The sequence below is a fragment of the Carcharhinus amblyrhynchos genome, chromosome 11 (assembly GCF_965287045.1).
Source record: "Carcharhinus amblyrhynchos chromosome 11, sCarAmb.v2.hapA, whole genome shotgun sequence".
Taxonomy (NCBI): Eukaryota; Metazoa; Chordata; class Chondrichthyes; order Carcharhiniformes; family Carcharhinidae; genus Carcharhinus; species Carcharhinus amblyrhynchos.
In genome coordinates, this window is record NC_137334.1 from 59,899,507 (window position 1) to 59,920,628 (window position 21,122).

At 41.1% G+C, this 21,122-nt stretch overlaps 1 protein-coding gene across 2 annotated transcripts in view; it reads left to right on the forward strand.

Annotated features, from left to right (window-relative positions):
* Positions 1–239: 239 nt before the first annotated feature.
* The window catches only part of xirp2b (xin actin binding repeat containing 2b), a 122,488-nt gene continuing 101,605 nt past the window's right edge, over positions 240–21,122 (forward strand). For both annotated transcript variants that reach the window (XM_080199196.1, XM_080199197.1), the window contains exon 1: positions 240–840. In XM_080199196.1, the coding sequence (XP_080055322.1) occupies positions 628–840 (213 nt within the window). In that variant the 5' untranslated portion in view covers positions 240–627. The remainder of the gene's footprint in view (positions 841–21,122) is intronic.

Below are 21,122 nucleotides of genomic sequence, written 5' to 3' on the forward strand. Positions count from 1 at the left end.
CAGCAGCATTTGCTGAAGGTCAGCTATATACTTGCTGCTTGAAGCAAAACAAGAAAAATGTCTTTTAGATTGACTGAGTTTTTTTTAACATGACATGGCCTGCTGGAATTAAACAAATTCATGTTTTTGCACAGTTTGTGGTTTAGCCACAAATGAGATTGATTCCATAAACACATACTTTCCCTATGATGCTTCAATTGTCTGCCATATGTTTAAATTCTGAAATTTTCTGACTTATAGGAAACTGAATTGGCAGAATTCCAAATAAAGAAGGGTTCACTGAACCTTTTGAAGAAGAAGTGGGAGTCTTGTGATTCAACTGCATCGTCCTCAAGGAATGTTCTCAGAAGCGAGTAGCATGAGTCTTTACCTCAGAATGTTTCCAGTAATTTAAAATTCCTGCTGAACAATTCATTCAATGTCAGCTTTTCAGACAGCACTCAAGAGCTTTTATATCAGCCCTTCATCAACAGTTTAAAATCACCAGTCAGCCAATGCTTCCACTCCAGGAATATCAGCCACTGTAATACAAGAACCAGAGCTGGAATTTCGGTGGTAACATTACCAAAGACATCCTGCGTTCTGAGATACTGTAACTTACCTGCTGGGAACATTATTTCTACAAGAATGGAAAGTGAGCCAGAAAGCAGGATGGTGAGGGAAACACGCCGAGAGAGAGTTTCAGCTTCAGCTATGTCCAGACAAGGAACAGAATCAACCCAAGATGAAATTGTTCGGGAAGACCTACAGGCTGCTCGAAGGATTGAGAGATTTACTATTCCACTGGATGACCTGAAAATGATGTTTGAGAAATCAGACACACCAAAGAAGAGCAAAAAGGTAACATATTCTTTATGCTGTTCCAGCTTATTTAGGAAAATTAAAGAGGACATTGAAATGTGTCTTTTCACCAACGTATGTTTGTAAAAATAAAAACCCAAATGCTAATTTAGGCAAATTAGAATGTTCTGATTAAAACACCTCAGCAATATAAAAGATTGCCATCTGATTTTTTTTGTACAATAACATTCAGCCAGTGCAAGAATGACTGTTTCACGGATGGTTAATTTAAAAGTAAATGTTCCTCTGTGTTAATTTGCTGCGTCTAATATCATAGAATCATTGGATCCCCACAGTGCAGAAAGAGGCCATTCGGCCCATTGGATCTGCACCCATTCTGTGACAGAGCCTCTCACCCTATCCCTGTAACCCACACATTTATCCTGCTAATCCCCCTAATCTAAAATTTTGGGAAAATTTAGCATGGCCAATCCATAACAAACCTGCACATCTTTGGACAGTGGGAGGAAGCCTGAGTACCCAGAGGAAACCTGGGTTAATAATTGTATTAATTTGGATTGGAAGAATTGGCAAAACCCTTCAAAGTAAACATTATGAGTACTTATGTCCTTTGAATGAAACGATGATTTTCAAATTGCAACTAAGCTCAAAGGAGCCTAAAACTGACCTAAAACTTGGGGTGTATGATAATAAATTTCACTGCATTTCAATTGATTGAAAAATTCAGTAGTGGAGTAACTCTGTGCTAGTATTGCTTAACATTTGGAACTGCAAACGCCCAAAAACTACTTATTGATGTGGATGTGAATCATCAGACTAACAGGTTTATAGCTGTGGGTAGACAGAATACAGATGTAACCAATATGCCCTAGACATGCCAGCTTTCTCCAAACATCAAAGAAGCAAATGTAGCATATACACGTCTGCACAAGACAGGTATTACTGACCAGGTGATTGAAGCAATGTTATTTGATATGCTACAGCTTGCACCAACTAGCTGAGTATGAATCAGAACAAGTTAGTTCCCTTGATGTCTGAGTGGGAAAATGTGATGTCTGGCATATTATTGAATCACAAGAGAGTAGGGAGATCAATCCTCACTCTGTGCTGAACTATCTGATCCAAACCGGTGTGGTGGTAATGGGCATGACAACTGGACTTGGATTACAGAGAGAGAAAATCAGTCAATGTTCCCAATGCCTTCTGACTCCTGATGACACTAAAATAGGTGGGATAGTAAGTTGCAATAAAGAAATAAGCAATTTACAAATGCGCCTGGATAGGTTAGGTGAGTGGACCAAAATTTGGCAGATGGAGTTTAATGCAGAAAAGTGTGAGATTACCCATTTTGGTCAGAAAAATAGAAAGACAACATTCTGTTTAAATGGGGAGAAACTTAAGAGTGCTTCAGTGCAGAGGGATCTGGGTGTCTTTGTGCAGGAAACTAATTTGCAAATACAGCAGGTAATAAGGAATGTAAATGGAATGTTGGCATACATTGCTAAAGGAGTAGATTATAGAAGTAGGGTAGTGTTGCTGCAACTGTACAAGGCTTTAGTGAGATCACACCTAGAGTATTGTGCAGTTCTAGCTCCCTTACTTGAGGAGGGTTGTAGTTGCATTGGAGGCAGTTTGAAGGAGGTTCACTTGATTGATTCCAGGGATAAAGAGTTTGTCTTATGACCAGAAGTTGAATAGTTTAGGCTGATACTCTCTACAGCTTAGAAGAATGAGGGAAGATCTAATTTGGGTATATAAGATTGTAAAAGGGATTAATAGGGTCGATTTAAAGAGGATGCTTCTTCTTGTAAGGCAGTCTAGAACAAGAAGTCATTGTTTTAGGATAAGGGATAGCAGATTTAAAACTGAGATAAGGAGAAATTCTCTCAAAGGGTCATGAATCTGTGGAATTCACTACTCTAGATTGAAGTGGATGCCGGGACATTGAGTAAATTTAAGGAGGAGATAAAGAGATTTTCAATTAATAATGGGTTGAAGAATTATGGCGAACAGACTGAGATGAAATCAGCCATGATCATATTGAATGGTGGAGCAGGCTCAAGGGGCTGAATTCCTATCTCTGCTCCTAGTTCTTGTCAAAATGCTACACATACATACCTATCAGGTAAAGGAAACTTGCGTACGGCTGTGATTCTTTTTGTTCAGCCTTCTGATAGGATAACTCACTGACACATTCTGTCTGGGATCACATGCAAAAATGACTAATGGCCCGAAAGTTACCCATGCCCATCCAACAATGATGTGGATGTGCCGGCGTTGGATGGGGGTAAACACAGTAAAAAGTCTGACAACACCAGGTTTTAGTCCAACCGATTTATTTGATAGTAAACTCACAAGCTTTTGAGTTTACTATCAAATAAATCGGTTGGACTAAAACCTGGTGTTGTCAGACTTTTTACTGCATCCAACAATGCCCAGCTTGAGTTACTACTTCCTCAAGAAAAGAGTTTTAAAACAGAAAAAAAATGAGGGGGAGAAAATTTTTAAAATGTCGTGTGATTGCTAACTAAAGAGATGATTTAAATAAGGATGGTGAGGTATGCTTGCTGAAATTCCCATTGCCCCCAGTGAAGGAAGTTGTGCTGCAATAATTCATACGTCATTTGATCATAAGTTGAAACAATTTATCTTTTGCATAATTCAACAATGAATCTGGATAGTTTCTGAGCCTTCTGCTTTCATTGATGTATTGAAGAGGGACAAAAGTGTGATAATTTTCAGAATTATCACTTTGCTTTGACCCCTCTTCAATGTGTCGATGAAGATGTATTAATCAGACCTAGTTTATAAAGAGACATTCACAAAGCTGTAGTTGTTTGTATTGAAGACAACAGCACCATTATCTACAGTTTTTAATGCTGAAAGGAATGAATAATATAGATGTAAACAACTTGAGCATAGAATTATTAAATAAGATCATAAGACATTTTTCTCATGTAATAATAGCTAGGTCCCCAGTAAAAATTGTTAACGCAGTTTTGATTAACTGCTTCACACCAAAGAAATGCTTTGCATCTTAAACAAAATACCTCAACATGTTTCAAGGAGGACATGAACATAAGTCATAAGAGCTAAGAGCTGAAATAGATCATTTGGCCCCTCAAGCCTGTTTTGCCTTTCAATAAGATCATTGTTGATCTGATTGGGGCCTTAACTCCAATTTCCTGTCTGCTTCCATAACCCTTGGGACCTTGTCAATCAAAAATCTGTCTAACTTATTTTATATTATTGTATTATTCAACAGATTTCTGAGCTCTCAGTCAAGTATACCTCACCATCTTCATTTAAATCATCTCTTTAGTGTAAGGTTAGCAATCACACGACATTTTAAAACTTTTCTCCACCTCATTATGAATTCTTGGTTGAGAGCCCAGGCATGCATTAGAGTCTAAAACTAGAATTGCAGAGATAGCATTGCTTGGTTGACAGTACCATCACTCTGATTTATGCTATTAATTTTTCAATGTTTATTTACAAAAGGTTAAGAGGTTTCAAGTGTTTGCAGTTTCATCTATTGCAAGCTTAAAGGATCTGGACAATTGATGTTGTATTTCCGCATAGTTAAAATGACTCTTTTAACATAGTGGAAAGTTATGAATGAATGATGGTTTATTGAAGCCTTTTTTCCATGTCCTGTTATCATTATAGTGTTCGGTGATTCCGTATGGTGTATGTTGGATTAATAAGTATTTAAATGCCATAGGGGTGGGTGGGTGGAGGAGTATAATTGAGCAGAGGGGGGCATGAGAGGCTACGGGTTGTTGGGGCAAAGGCCTTAGCATAGGTCTTGGCATAGAGATCATAGAGCTAGGGGTTGTGGATGGAGAGGTATAGCTTGTAGGGAGTAAGTAGGGGCATACTTTAGCATAGGGGACTTGAGCATCCATAGGGGCTGTTTATGAGGGTCCACATCAGATGGGTGCAGAGTATGGCATGGATAGGGCATGGGGAGTGTGTGGAGATGAGTAGGGCTGAGGGGTATGGCCTGGAGGACCATTCTGTTTTTTTTAACTGGGACTAAGTCCCATGGCACTGAGGCTAACCTTAAATTAAAAGAAAACACCTCCACATGTAGCAAGCCCTCTGAAGCTTTTCCTGGGTCAGCTGGCCTGTGTTATCCGCTACCAGCCATCCCAACCCCTCCAGCTCCACAGAACAAAAGTTCAGTCCTCGAGCATATTTCTTTCCAAGGTGGAGTCGGGGCATTTTTTTGGACAGTTCTAGGGATGCAAATCCAGACACACAAACACACACACACACACACACACACTTGCACATACACATATGCACATGTACACATACACCATACGCACATGCACATACACATGTCGTACACATACACACACAATACAGTTTTAGAAGATAATGCACTCTTAGAATTTGGAAACAACAGAATAGTTCATAGTTCACCTTTCTGGCTCGTCATAGGAAAAACAGTCGTTGCAGGCCTGTTGAAGAAAGCAGTTTATTCTGAATACTAAGGGTGTCAATAGCTGGAGTTAAATATCATAATTGTTGTAGGATTTCCACAGAGAGATGGCTTTTCAGCAGGCAATGACATTGTTACTTATGTTTTTCTTACCAGGAGGTCAGGTTTCTGTCCTGGTGGATTCTGAAAGGCTGAGAGACTTTAAGATTTGGCAGAGCATCACATTCTTAAATTGCCTGAATGTTACTGTCTGTTTCCTTGCAGCCTGATGAGTTTCTCTCTGGTTCTCGGGATAGAATAATTTGTGAGCTGAAGAGAGTCTTGGTCGCATAATCAATTGCTGTTGTCCACCCAGAATGCTTTAAAATTAGAAGTTATTGTTGTACAATGGATAATGGATTTGTTCACACCCTCTAATGATAAATTGGCTTTTGCAGCTATCTTTAACAAGTTTGAACTTGGGGATATGAAGTCTACAAATCCATTATTTTGAGTTTTGGGTGAATCACAAACTATCTCAAGTGTAAATTCCACCAATGGGTTCTGTCTGGGCATTTTCATTCAAGGGAGAGGCCTCCATCCAACATTATTCAATTCAGAACTTGCTGGAGATTTGAGATAGCTTGTGCAGGAACTGCAAAAGCTGCCTGACCTTTGGCAGCCATTTTAGCCAATTTGTTCGTATAAATAAAAGACTTTTCCAAAAATGACAGTCCATGTTTAACCATATGAATAGAACAGGCCTTCACTGGGCATGACATAAGATTTCCCTACTTCTGCTCTGCATGCCCGTGCAATAAAAGCCAACATTGCATTTACATTCCTAATTACTTGCTGTACCCGTGTGCTACTTCTTGTGATTCAAGTACAAAGACACCCAGGACCTCTTGTAGACCCTGTATCCTGCATTCTTTCTGCATTTAATTAATATTCTGATTTTCTATTGTTCCTGCCAGAGTCGACAAACTCACATTTCCCCATATTATACTCCATCTGCCAAATGTTTGCCCATTCACTTAACATATCCCTTTGCAGATTCTTTTTGTCCTCCTCACAGTATGCTTTCTTACCTATCCTCGTATTGTCAGCAAATCTGGTTACTGTAGAGTCAGTTCTTTCACTCAAATCATTAATATGGATTGTAAATAGTTGATGCCTCAGCGCTTTTGTGGCACTCCATTAGTACATTTTGCCAATCAAATGACCCATTTATTCTGACTCTGTTTGCAGTTAGTTTACCAATCCTCTATCCATGCAAATACATCACCTCCAATAACATAAGCTGTTGGTCAGCTGAGGTGGTTAAAGCATGGTTCTAATAATGCCAAGGTATCAAGTTTGATCCCTGTACTGGCCAAAGACTTCAAATGCCTTTGAAAATTATGATGCGGAGATGCTGGCATTGGACTGGGGTGGGTATGGTAAGAAGTCTCACTACACCAAGTTAAAGACCAACAGGTTTATTTGGTAGCACGAGCTTTTGGAGCATTGCTCCTTCATCAGGCGAGCTTTCGGTGTGCTGCTTCTTCATCAGGCGAGCTTTTGGAGCACTGCTTCTTCATTAGGTGACTCACCAAATAAACCTGTTGGACTTTAACCTGGTGTTGTAAGACTTCTCCCTTTGAAAATCCAAATACACTGCACCACCTTTCTCCAGCCTGCTTGTTTCATCCTCAGAGAACTCAGAATAAATTTGACAATCATGCTTTTCCTCCCACAAAAGCATATTCTCTATGCCTGATTGTATTATTATTTCCTACATGTCTGGCTTCTACCTCATTAATAATGGATTCTAGCATTTTCTGAATGGCAGACAATAGGTTAACTGCTTATAATTTCCAGCTTTCTATCTTCCTCCTTTCTTGAACAGAAATGTTCCATTGCGGCTTTCAATCTGTTGGGACCTTTCCAGAATCTAAAGAATTTCGGAAGATCACACACAATGTGTCTACCATCCCTGTAGCCACTTTTTTAAAGGCCATAGTATGCAAGCCACCAAGCTCAGGGGACTTGTCAGCCTTAAGTCCCATTACTATTCCAATAGATTTCCCCCATTGATGGTGACTCTAAGTTCCATCTTCCTTTTTGATTTTCTATCAGACTTGGGATTCTTTTATGTGTCATCTATTGTGAAGACGGATACAAAGTACTTGCTCAAAGCCTCTACCATTTCTTCATTTTACATTATTAATTCCCCAATGTCATCCCCTAAAAACCAATTGCTCATTTTGGCTACGCTTTTCCTCTTTATATACTTGTAGAAGCTGTTACTGTCTGTTTGTATATTTCTTGACAGTTTTCTCTCAAACTCTAATTTCTTCCTTTTTTTCAGTCATCCTAAAGCATTCCCAATCTTTTGGCCTACCACATCCTCATGGCATTGTACATTTTTTCATTTAATTTGATACCACCCTTAACTTGGTTAGCCACAGAAGGCGTATTTTACAGCCCTACCCACAGCCAGGAGCTTCTGATCCAGACAAAGCTGAATTTTGACTGGATCACCGCATCCCTGATGGCAGTTCCTGCCACAGGATAACATTGGGTATTTCTCCCCATCTCAGTCCTAAATGATTGGCCCCTTACCCTGAGACTATACCCCTATGTTTTAGATTCCCCACTAATAGAAACAATAGTTGGAATTTTCCAGCCCCTCCTGCCGGTGGGAAATTCTGGTCCTGCTGAAGTCAACTGGGATTTCAGTGGCGAGTGTCTCAGCGTCCACTCTATCAGGCCCCTTCAGAACTTTGTAGGTTGCAGTACTGTCTCCAATGCAAATATATCTGTTCTTAAATAAAAAAAGTTCTTTAAAGTTTATTTATTAGTCACAAGTAGGCTTACATTCACACTGTAATGAAGTTACTGTGAAAATCCCCTACTCGCCACAGTCCGGTACCTGTTCGGGTACACTGAGGGAGAATTTAGCATGGCCAATGCACCCTAACCTGCACATCTTTGGATTGCGGGAGGAAACCCGATTATCTGGAGGAAACCCACGCAGACCCGGGGCAAATGTGCAAACTCCACATAGACAGTGACCCAAGCTGTGAATCAAATCCAGGTCTCTGGCACTGTGAGGCAGCAGTGCTAACCACTGTGCCACTGGGCAGGACTAAAAAGTGCACACAGTACTCTAGATGTGGTATCACCAAAATCATGTCCTACTGTAGCAAGACTTCTTTATTTGTGTGCTCCAAGCAATTTAAATTTACGTCTGGTGAAGCCAACTTTTATAACTGTGATGCATGACATGCATGAAATGTGAAATCAACTAGCAGGCTCCTCTTTGTGAGAAAGATGTAGAGCGACTATTTTCACAGTCTTAAAGGTTATTATTTTTGGCATTTGGTGGCCCATTACTGTTTTATGAGCAATGTGTGCTGACTTTTATTGTTGTTGAATAGCAGAACCTCACGGAAAAAATGAGTAAATGTGTGTGACTTTGATTGCATCCCAGCCTACAGTCTCTCATGAGGAAAATCAGAGTCCATTTCCTGCACTTAATCACCCAGTGCCATCAATAGCAGATCTTTTAGCAATGCCAAGGTCAGCTGCTTCAGTGTGCATAATTTTAACTTTGCGCAATCCCTTGATGGACAGGAGAAAATCTGCTAGAGAAGAAAGATGCATTTTGTTTATTATACTTCTTAATTTCAGGTTATTTTAATACAAGAGGATAATGGTTTTCAGCTCAGGCCAGTTTTCAGTGAACGAGTTTTGCTGTCCCTTTAGATCTTGCCAGCTGCAGCCAAAAAAATGATGCCCAAGATATTTTCAGCCTCATTTAAGTACCACCGATTAACTTTCCACCCATCTTGGTGTCAATTTATGTGGCTCAGACTGTCAAGAGATGGATTCTTTCTACTTCAGTGGGGTGGCTCATTGATGAGACCAGGACTTGTGTGGTTAAGCATGAACCCTTCATTGGTAGGCGTAATAACTATATACAATTCCAAGGTATGGTGATGCGTGATTGTGCTCTACCATGCAGGCTAGCTGCTTACAGAGCTGCTTCTGAACTGTTCTCTGACAGTTTGTTACCATGTGACAGCATACATCACACAGCGGGTAGTGCCACTCCCCAGTCCCATGTTAACCCTTGTTCTGCAGGGCATCTACACATTAAAACTCATTTGGGTGCATATCATTACACAGACCACCTTCTAAGTGCTGCTCCTCCTGGCCCAAAAATGAAAGTAAAAAAAAAATTACTCTTTTGTGTCTCTTCCCTCCCCAATCGGATTACTTACTGTATAGACGCCTGCCAAGAAACGCACTGTACTTCCCTCTCAGATGGTGTTGTAAAATTTACAGTCCCAAAAATCCTATCAAGGCTGCTATGCTCGTGTTAAAGAAAGCCCTGTGGTTTTGGACTGGTCTTCTTACTGCATGCTCAGCAGAGCAGTAGACAATCACAGTGAGCCAGTTCCCAGTAACAGCTGGGCCACAAAGTGATCTAGATGATTTTATTGTCTCCCTGACAGGTGGGTAGGTTTAAAATCAACTCTGTGGATCTATTTTGCGGTGAATCAAAGAGCTTTGTAACTGCCCACAATGTTTGGTGGTAAATTTCACTCTAGATTAATTTGATCAATGTGTAAGATGATATCTGGCAACCAAAGTATGCAGTGAAATCTTATAGGTCAGGCTTTAAGCAGGTAAATCCATTTGTTCGACACTGTGAAGAAAGATATGTGTTCCTGCTGGAAAAAGAAAAGCGATGCTTATACTATAGTGGGAAGGTATCACATAACACACTTAAAATGTTCAACATAAGGCTGTTGTAGCCTGAAGCATGTACTTCATGTCCTTTACAATACAAAGCTGTGGTCATTATTAAGAACATGCCAGTAATTGCTGGCAGGCCTCTACTGTTTTTGTTTGCACCTCTAGTCCTTTCTTTCACCTCTGCCAAATGGAAACTTTAGTTGGTTGTACAACCAAGCAGATTCCTTTGTAGCTTGGTGGCTGGTTTTACCTGCATGTTGTTTTTATTGTAGCTGAAGTTGTAATCACCCTCGGGGATGCTAATTCATTGCTTTGCTGTAGAGATGCTAACCAGTTAAACAGATGGCACTCAGAAAGTGACATTCCTGTGTTTGCTAAAGTTAATGAAAAAATGCCAACAGATGATTCATTCATGTTGACTCCTACTTGAAACCTCTCCCTTCTTCCCTGCTGCTACCGTCCCCCCCCACCCCCGTCTCCCACCCACCAGCCCTAACAGCCCTTGAGAAGATGATGGTGAGCCATTTTCTGGAACCTCTATCTTATGTGGTTAAATCACTCCCATAGTGCAGTTATGTCGGCAGTTTCAGGATTTTGACCTAGCGATGGTGGAATGGTGATACTTTGCCAAGCCACACATGTTCCTACCTGGGAGGAACTCTTGGAAGTTGTGAGGTTTCCAATGGTCTGATGCCATTGTTCCTTTAGTTAGCAGATGTTGATGATTGAGATGTGCGGTTGAAGAAACCTCATCAACAAGCTTTTGCATTTTGTATACAGCACACATTTCAACCACGGTGCACCTTTCATAGAGGGAGTGAACATTCAAGGCGTTGGCGAGGGTGCTGCTCAGGCAGACTGAACACTGTTGGAGCTGCATGCAATTTAGGCAAGTGGAGAGTGTTCCCTTGCACACTCATGTCTTATAGGTGGTCGCTATCACTGATACTAAGTTTCTATTCCAGATTTCTTCAGTTTCATTAACTTAATTCAAAAGCATCATTTGCCATGATCTGACTTGAACTCACTTCTTCAGATTATTAATCCGAGCCTCTGGATTACTAGCCCAGCAACTAGAATGACCATTTTTAAGGGAACAGTCCCATAATTAAGCCAAATCACAGATCATTTTCTGAAAAAGTAGCAAACTGTCCCATAGTTTCTGTCTCCTGACATCTGTAGTATAAGGGTTGATGTTAAATATGTAAAAATGTAGTTTATGTCATCAGTGATGCTGGATCATATGATAACAGAACAAAAATAATTCCATTTAGAACTATGTGGAGAGACTAACTTGTACATAATTAATATAATGTTAAATAAAATATAGAGTTTGCTAACAGTATAGCCTTATCTGGAAGCCGAGGACCATACCTACCACATAGTAGGTCAAAGGGAACAATACCAGATAATGACAAAAGAATCAAGAAATGAAGAGGCCAGCACTGAAAGGATCAGTGAGAGAATCGACTGCAGGACAAGGACAATGGAAAATGTCCTACCTTTACTGGAGTGCTTCAACCATGTGAAAGGCCCAGATCATGTCAAGAAGCGACAGAACAGGCATCGCAGGATTACCAGGTACAGAATGGCATTGGGACTAGCAGAAAAGACTGGCAGCGAGCAGGCCAGTATCTTACTATACAACATAGACAGCATTACAGGTGATGTTATGGTCAGACAAAGCATAAGCAAAGACACAGCATCATATGAAGAAGTTATCAAAACCTCTGATACTTACTTTAATCTTTGGAAAAATACCATCACAGGGTGAGAAAAATGTAATTGATGCAGCCAAAGAGTGAGAAAGAACAAAGATTCCTTTATTTACAAGCTCTATTGTTTAGTAGAAAGTTGTGAAGCACAGAGCTCCAAAGAATGAATTCATTGGAAATTGCATTGATGATGGAATCTTAGAAAAGGCAGTTTCCAATTGTTTGCAGATGCAGGAGGACTTGACCTGATTGAAAGTGGTACTGATAGTGAGGTAATTAGAAAAGAGAAAGCAAAATAAAAGGTTTATTTGAGGTGAAAGGTTGTGGAGGAAACAGACTGACACAGTTCAGTTTATAGCAAGAAAACTTGTAATGTGCTTAACTCCAAACTGCCATTTTTGTTGTAATAAGAGAAGGCTGCATTGGCATATAGAAAAACCTCGCTGAAAATGTGGAGGCAATTTTAAATCAGTCTGTTGCCAAACAAATAAAGGAGGAACAGCAAGGATCATGTACCACCCAACTGAAGATATAGGAGAAACTGAAAGAGAAATAGAACCAGAAACATTCTTCAGAGAAGTCTCAGGCTCAAATGGAAACTATTGGACAGCAGATATTATGGTCAATGGAGATAAAAACCAACTTCTAATTTGACACTGGAGGAGGAATTTCAACTCTGTCAGATATGGACAAGTGGTTAAAAGCAGAGATACTCCAGTCGTCAACTGTTAGACTCTGTGGTCTAGGAGGCACTCAGCTGAAGGTCACAGAGTCATCGAGTCATAGAGATTTACTGCATGGAAACAGGCCCTTTGGCCCAACTTGTCCATGCCACCCTTTCTTTTTTAAAACCTCTGAGCTAATCCCAATTGCCCGCATTTGGCCCATATCCCTCCATACCCGTTGTACCCATGTAACTATCTAAATGCTTTTTAAAAGACAAAATTGTATCTGCTTCTACTACTACCTCTGGCATTTTGTTCCAGACACTCACCACCCTCTGTGTGAAAAAATTGCCCCTCTGTACACTTTTGTATCTCTCCCCTCTCACCTAAAACCTCTGCCCTCTAGTTTTAGACTCCCCTACCTTTGGGAAAAGGGACAGTTGGCTGCAAAACTCCACATAAAAGAAGAGAAATTACTGAAACTATGGCCAGAATTCTCAAGTTGTTCTCACCAGCAGGATCTTCTGGTCCAGTTGATGGCAAACTTTGCCGTAGGTTTTCCAGCAGCCACAGGTGCATAGAATGGGAAACTCCAGTGGCAGAATCGCTTCTGCTGCCATGAAATATACCGCAGGGGGGCATGGAAAATCCAGTCCCTTGTATGTGATTCACAATCAAGAGTGCTCACTGTTAAGCCGGAAAGGTTGAACCAATTTACAACACCTCCTTAAAGTAAGTGAATTGGAAAACCAAGAGGAAACCTGACAGAAGATTTCACTGGAACAGCAGGAAAAGGAACCAGGAAAATATGTACAAGACAAGCAGCAAATGACAGCAAATATGTTATCACATATTCCAATTGGGAAGCCTGACAGGAGGATAAAGGTTTTGTGGAGAAGATAGAGTCATACAGTTCATTCACAACACAACTCTTATCAAAAGCTGAAAGGAATGGAAGCTGAAACTCCAAGCACATACAATAGATGCAGGATTTACTAAAGTCAGAGATTACTGCAGAGATGGATGGCCAGAATATATTCCTCACAATATCACCCTAAAACAATATTTTGAGCAGCACAGACATCTCAGCATAGTGGACACGATTCCCAGTGCTGCTGCTGAGATCAAAGAACTGCTAGCCATTTGATTACTTGCAGCATTCAGAGGGGGAACCTCTTCCCCAATGGGGGGCAGTAGTCTTGCTCTGAGCCAGTAATTGCCCACCAATCATTAAATGAGTGCAGGGCAATTGGCTGGAGTGAGGGTGGACTCTCCAGCAATTTATTACCTCTTTATTGCCGAGGGTTGGCGGTGCTCCAAGGGGTGGGGTGAAAGGGAGATGAGTAGTTCTGGGAATCCCAGAAGAACATAAAATCCTGCCCCAAGTGTTTAAGATTTATTTTTGTTAAAGTAGATCAAATTGATGCCAGCGAGGGAGTATCTGCTCAAGGTACTATACGCCACAGATACACTTTAAGATCTAGAAATTGTACCTCCCAATTGAATAAAACCATTTTTCTGCATGCAAAAGATGGTAATTTGCAATGTATTAACTCCATTATCAACAGAAAAACTGCAGAGTATTTGGAGATGCACACATTTATCACACTTAGTGTTGGTATATCAAACAAAAGTCCCAGTTCTTGCGTACTATCTCCTTCCAACCAGCAGACTAAACAGAAGAAATATTATCGAGTTTTCTTCTCTACCATGTGAAAGGTCTGATGTGCAGTGTGAATATTGAGGAACATTCTCTCAGTGGAAAGGTTTTTGAGCTCTGTGCAAACAACACTGATACAAATTTTGGTACGGCTAAATGCACTGGAGAAAAACAACATCTGGTGACAATTACAAGTCAAATTAAGGAAGGAAAACATTGGTGTTGATTGCTGCATTAATTTTTTTCATAACTGTCTGCAAACCACAACTGACAACAAGAGGCAGAAAGGGCAGGATCTTCTGGAGTAATCACTTCATTGTAAGTTATACTGACTTTTTTCCACTTATAATCAATGCTATAGTAACAAGTATTTCTTTTTAATTGGGCTCAGTTGTATCTAAGTTGATTGCTTGTACAGCATAGACCTGATTGATTGCTGTTAAATCTGCTTGAACATGAGTATTTTCACCAGGTATTCAGCAGAGAGAAATAGAGTCACCATACCAGTAACATGACTATTATGATTACTATGCTACCCTATTTGTCACAGCATCATTAGTAATGGTTTCTCATTCCTCCTTTACGTTATTAGTCCCACAAATCTCTATCCTTGTTATTCTCCATATACTTCCCTTTAGAGACATCATCCAAAGATTTCCACATGTGTATGAAGGACACCTAGCTGTACCTGTGTTCCTCCTGTTTTGATCCCTCCACTGCCTCTGCATTACCAAACTGCCTGCCTGAGATCCAGTTTTGGATTATTTACAATTTTCTCCAATTATTGAGAAGGCTGAGGCCAATGGATGAAGCCATTTTGAGTCCATATGACTCCTTAGTCATTTAGCATGCTTGTAGTGCTGCCGAGCCACTCTTCATTATGGACAATGAAGTCCCCAATCCAGAGTGCCTTCTGCCACCCTCAGCATTTCTTCCAAGTGATGTTCAACATGGTACTGATTTATCAGCCAAGCGGTTGGCACATGGTGCTTGTCCGCATTTGACCTGGTGACTTCATGGGGTCCAGAGTTGATGTTGAGGACTCCCAGGTCAACGACTGTATACCACTGTGCTGCCACATCTGCTGGTCTGTCCTGCTGGTGGGACACCTGGAGCCAATGTAGGCCAGACCAGGTAAGGAAGGCAGATTCTCTTCCCTAAACGACAATAGTGAAATGAACTAGATGGGTGTTTGTGACAAGTTAAGAATGGTTTTGTGGTTGTCATTAGACTTTTAACTTCAAAGTTCCATCTTCTTATTGAAGATACCCTCTTCTGCCATAATGGTTTTCAAACCCAAACAACATTACCCTATCTCTGGATTACTCGTCCAGTGATAATACCACTACGCCACCGCCTCCCGCACTTTGATCAAGCTTTTGGTTACCTCAATACCTCTTTGGTTGGTCTGGTGTCAAAATTTGTCTGATTACACTCTTGTGAAGTCCCTTGGAGTGTGCTATGACATAGAAGCTGCTATAAGAATGCAAGTTGTGTCACTTCAGTTCCTTAGCTAGATTTTTAGATACTCTTTTCTGGCAAAATAGGTGAAAAAGAGATGTTATTTCCTTGGCATGACAAACTTTATTTGATGGTGGTCATTGTGTTTCTTAGAAAAGGGATGTATGTTCAGGACGAGTGCTGAATCACATTTTGGTTAAATTGCAGATATATTATTCAGCTCATTTTCTAACTCCTCAGTTTAAAATATGCAGTAAAAAGGAGAGAGCCCATTAAATTTATATGCGGTGGATGGGATATTCCACTGGGATTGTCCGGTCCTGCTAACAGTCAATGGACGTTTGGCTGCACAACTAATCCTCCTGTACCCAGTCCCGGGGGCCAAAAAAAACCAACTTTAAAATTCTGAATAGACCCAATATTTTTGTCACAGAAACACAAATCTTGTTATTTTTTATGTTACTGGGAATAGAATGTTTCATTAGTACTATAGGTGACTTGAATAGAACAATTGTGTTTCTTAATTGTTATATTTAAGAGCCTCTCTGTCCAGCAGGGCTGAATGTCCCTGGAACTGAATGCTTTACATGAACTCAGAGCTTCTATTCTAGTAAACTATCAATGCTTAAGCCATCAATTATCCTTATTGGTAGCAAGCAGGCCACATTAAGTGCACTATGTAAATATGCAATATAAACTACAGGTAAACCACATGACTTTGTATGCAGATAAGCTCTTTATGCATGGAAGTTTCCAATGAACACTTTGGACTTTGAACAAACTACTTAGTACTTAAATAAAGTCTTTGCATAAATAAACAGCCCCAATTCTTTTCACTTCTACTAATGTGGAATTCTTTGTACCCAGGATAGATGTCACGTAATTTTCATAATTTTCATCATTGTCTTTGGCCATGGGCTGTTCAACATTACATGCCTGCTACACTGCAAAATGAAAATGAAAAGGGCTTTGTTTCCCGTTTTATATTTATTTGAAACTGTGATTGTTAATGTGTGACAATTACTGCAGCACATTCCTTCTGGGTCAAATGGATTAATTCTATTGCTTATTAACAATGCTGTGTCAGACTTGTGAAATGTGATACCTAATTAAATACATTTTCTTCCTTTATAAATAAAATATAGGTGCTACCTCCAATAAAACCTGAATATATGTATCTAACTAAACACCATTATTACATTTTTTTTGTTTGGATACTCCAGCAACTTTCAGATGTTAAAAAAAATCTTTTGCTTCTTAATGGCTTACAATACAATTTTTAAAGCTCCTGTAATGAGCAGTCACATAAATAGTAATGCAATTATACAGTTTTTCAGGGTATTATTTATCACTAAATTCAGAACATGGTGCCAGAAATTACAAATTTACTGGTATGGCAATAAGTTTAATTCTGGTTGTGTACAGGACCTAACTGTTCTGTACAATTACACTTTATGACATCTCTCATTATCTCAGGACACGACCAATTACTTTTGAAGTGTAACTATTTTATATAGGAAATGAGGCAGCCATTGGCCACAGCAAGGTCCCATGAACAACAAGGAGATAAGGATTAGATAAGCTGCTTTTAGCAAAGTTGGCTGAGGGAGAAATATTGGGCAGAAAGAGAGCCCCCCCTCCCCCCCATCTTCTTTGTATAGTTCCATGGAAACTTATACATTTTACCTGGAAGGAAAGACGGGGAGCTGGATTAATGGCCAAAACTTTTCTGCTGTTCACACCAGCGGGATCTTCTGGTCCAGTCGATGGTGCACCCCTGTTGTGGGTTTCCTGGCGACATTGGGTGGAGTCAGTGAGAAATCCCACTGACTGTAGGACCAGAAGATTCCGCCGTGAGAAAGATGTGGTGGGCAGGCCAGAGAATCCTGTCCATGTCTCCTCCAATAGACTCCGTAGTGCAGTGAAGTGCCAGTCTTAGATTAAATGCTCAAGTCTCTAGAATGAGACTTAATTCTGTGTTCTTCTGGCTCAGAGAGTTCTAGCAAGTGAGCCAAGAATGGCACCCCTGATGTGATATGTGTCTCTGCTCAAAGCTGTTAACAATCAGGAGAAATAGATAGTCTCTTCGGAGACAAAACAAATGGTATGGGTTTAACATGATGTAAATAATGCAAAAAATGGGAAGTTGGTGTAACAGCTTATATTAAGCAATGGTAGAAGCAATGTGTGACCCAAAAATAAAGTGGCTGGAGTACAAAGGAAGAGATCCATTTATTACTTACTAATAAAGTGAAGAACAACATGTTGAAGAATCATAAATCCTCGGTTTAAGATCCTTGATGTGTGCCCATTTTACAAGGGTCTAAGCATGCAATATGCTACGTTGTGCACAGATGCTCAAACTGCAATAAAAGTATGCTTCCCACCTTACTAGTAAAGGCTTAAGTATAGGCATCCAGGGCGAGAACCTAAAATATACACAAGTAGGATGCTGGGCATTTTCCTGAAATTGGACTATCCTTCACACTCCAAATAGGATAACCATATCTAGATAGGCCTAACTAACAGCTCTTGAAGGGGATGGACACCGATATAAAAGGGATATTGAAATATATTTTTGGTGAAATTCATTGGAAAGACTGATTTGCGTATACTTCAGTTCTGTCCAATTGTAACAGATCTAGCCAGATTGCTACGGCCACCTTTTCCAGCTGTAGCAAATACTGTTTAAAATACAAGTTTCGACTTCATTGCGGATCCTCCATGAGGAGTACATTGAAATCAATGAGGCTAAGGAGATCCTCAAAGGAGAGGATATCAGCCATGAGGGAAATGCAATGTCCAGATAAAACAGATGAGCTTGGGATGCCTTCATTGCTGCTAGATTCATGGAGGGTGATGACAATATCCAGTGATGACATCCCATTACTTTCACATGGTGTCTGTGAGCATTTCCTCTCCTGTCTGACTGATAGCAATACAAACTCTCTGTGACAAGGTTCCTGTCATGGGAAGGAAATGGTTTCCCACAGTCCCTATATTGCTGGAGGAATGTGATGACTTGCAGTGCGGACAGTGCCTAGATCCTCACAGAGTTTCTGTGAATTTCTGAATCCTGCCTGGCTGATGGCAGCTCGCTTGTTCTCAATGACGAGGGTCATACCATGGCGATGCAGCAGGGAGGGTTTCACCTCTCCTAATCCTACAGCATCCTTCGTGAGCTGTACCCTTGAGGTTTGGTGTCACTGGAAGCTGAGACATATAGGATAGGGGGGCTAGCCGCACCTCAAAGGTGTACAGAGCTCACATGGGCAATGAGTGACATTGTGGGAGGCATCCTCATTCTCTATGCAATAAGGCATGACTGATGTGTTCAGTCTCTGCGAAAGGACATCACCAATGTGCTGAAAAACTTTTAAAAAAAGGAGAAAACCCTGGACAGACACTTGACGGTTAGCCTTTTCCTCCAAAGGACCATTCTTTACCCTTTCATCATCTGAAACTCCTCTCAAAGCCCAGTGATTCATTTCCAGGCCATTCTGTTGATACCCAGTCCACACTTAATATTTTATTTTGGCGAGACCCTGGACAAACTTTGTGCCACACTACCTGACCGAGATAGTGAATTGCATTCACTGTTTTTTGTTTGTTCTTTTGTTTCATTTTAAACCTATGCTAACATTTAATCACTTTATCCAAAATCCTACCTTTTTGGATAAAAACAGGTTTTGCCACTCTGCTGCATCCTGACCTCTTATCTCCGGTCCAAACATTGTCAAAACTTCACTCTAAGGCCTTGGGGTCATCCTGGTCATTGGGGGCACTTTTCAATACGCATCTCAGCACACAGTAAAGGATTAGGAGCTCTGCCCTTGGGCAGTGTGCCTTTGCCAACTATCTAAGGGAATGGTTTTGCTTTCCTGGTTGGCCAATATGACATGAACACCATGGTAGTTAGCGATTTGGAAGTCAGTGCACCAAGGGTTAAATACTGAGTAGCAAACAGTGACACTCACACATATAACTGCTGCTTGAGTGGACATAATTGCATGATTAGTTTGACTCCAGGAATGTCAACTGAGCCTCGGGGGGAACAGGGTCATTGACATGTCGTCCCATTAGCCTTGCCCTTGTCAACATCCCATGAACAGAAGATCCCCTTTTCCGAAGATTTGAGTACAATCGTCAGTTCTTGATGACTGTGGACTCATCCAAAGCACTGCCTCAGGCTTCCTGACTCTCTATGAAGATCTTTCAAGATGCCTATGGTCCAGCAGCAGAAGACAATCTCAAGAACAGTGTTATTCACACTCAACAGTCTTCCCCTGGTCTCCCCTAAGTCACCCCCCACCTCCCTCCCACCACTGTCCCAGACTCTCTGAGTTAAGCACCAAATCTCCTATGAGTCAACTCTCCCTGTGTCCCCCCACCTCATTCAGTTTTAAGAAGTCAACACCCTGGTCTCCCCCCTCCGTGTCAATCCTCGGGTCTCCGCCCACTAACCCCCCACCCCCACCCCCGCCCCGAGCCAATCCACCAGTCTCCCCCTGAATCACTGTCTGAGTCTTCCCTGAGTCAATCTCCTTGTTTTCCCTGGATTAGTGCCCATGTCTCCCCTGAGTCAACCCGCCAGTTTCACCCCTCTAGGCCACCAGTACCCCGGAGTCTTTCCCCTGCTACACTCAAAATAGGCTCCTTGTGTCCTAGAGCCTATCCCCTGCCCGGATAACTTTCCAGTCACCCCGGTAGCCTGGAGTCCTCCCACCCCAGTACTCACCTGACTCGGCCCTCAGTATGCTTCAAATGTTACCCTAGTATCCATCTAGCGTGAACAGAGTCAAGACTGGTCACCTCCAGTCAGATCCACTCCTCCTGAGTCAAAGGTTGTTCAACCTCATTCAGAGCCACTCCCCCTGAGTCAAAGATTGTTCAACCTCATCCAGAGCCACTACCCCTGAGTCAAAGATTAGGCCACGCCCAGTCAGAACTGGTACCCTTGAATCAAACTCTTAATACATGGAGCAGCTCCTTGAGTGCTCTACTCTTCTCCGAGCTCCATTCACACTCACAGGGATATTTGTCAGTCTTGATTTTCAGTGTGTTAAAATCACGCCTGTGGATGGATTTTTAAATAGTGGGGGGTATGCTTTTTTTTCCTTTACATTTTTACGGGATGTGGGTGTCACTGATATGGCCAGAGTTTGTTGTCCACCCCAATTGTCCTTGAATTGAGTGACTTGCCACACCAATGCAGAGGGCTGTTTAGAGTCAACCACATTGTGTTGGGTCCAGAGTCATACATATGTCAGACAGTAGATTTCTTTCCCTGAAGGACATTAGTGAAACAAATGGAATTTTCACGACAAGCATTGGTACGTTTCATAGTGACTAGCTTCTCAATACTAGATTAGCTTTTTAAATTTATTTATTAGTGTCACAAGTAGGCTTACATTAATACCGCAATAAAGTTACTGTGAAAATCCCCTATTCGTCACACTCTAGTGCCTGTTCGGATATACTGAGGGAGAATTTAGCATGGTCAATCCACCTAACCAGCACATCTTTTAGGATGTGGGAGGAAGCTGGAGCACCTGGAAGAAACCCATGCAGACATGGGGAGAAAGTGCAGACTTGGCACAGACAGTGATCCAAGCCGGAATTGAATCTGGGTCCTTGCTAAC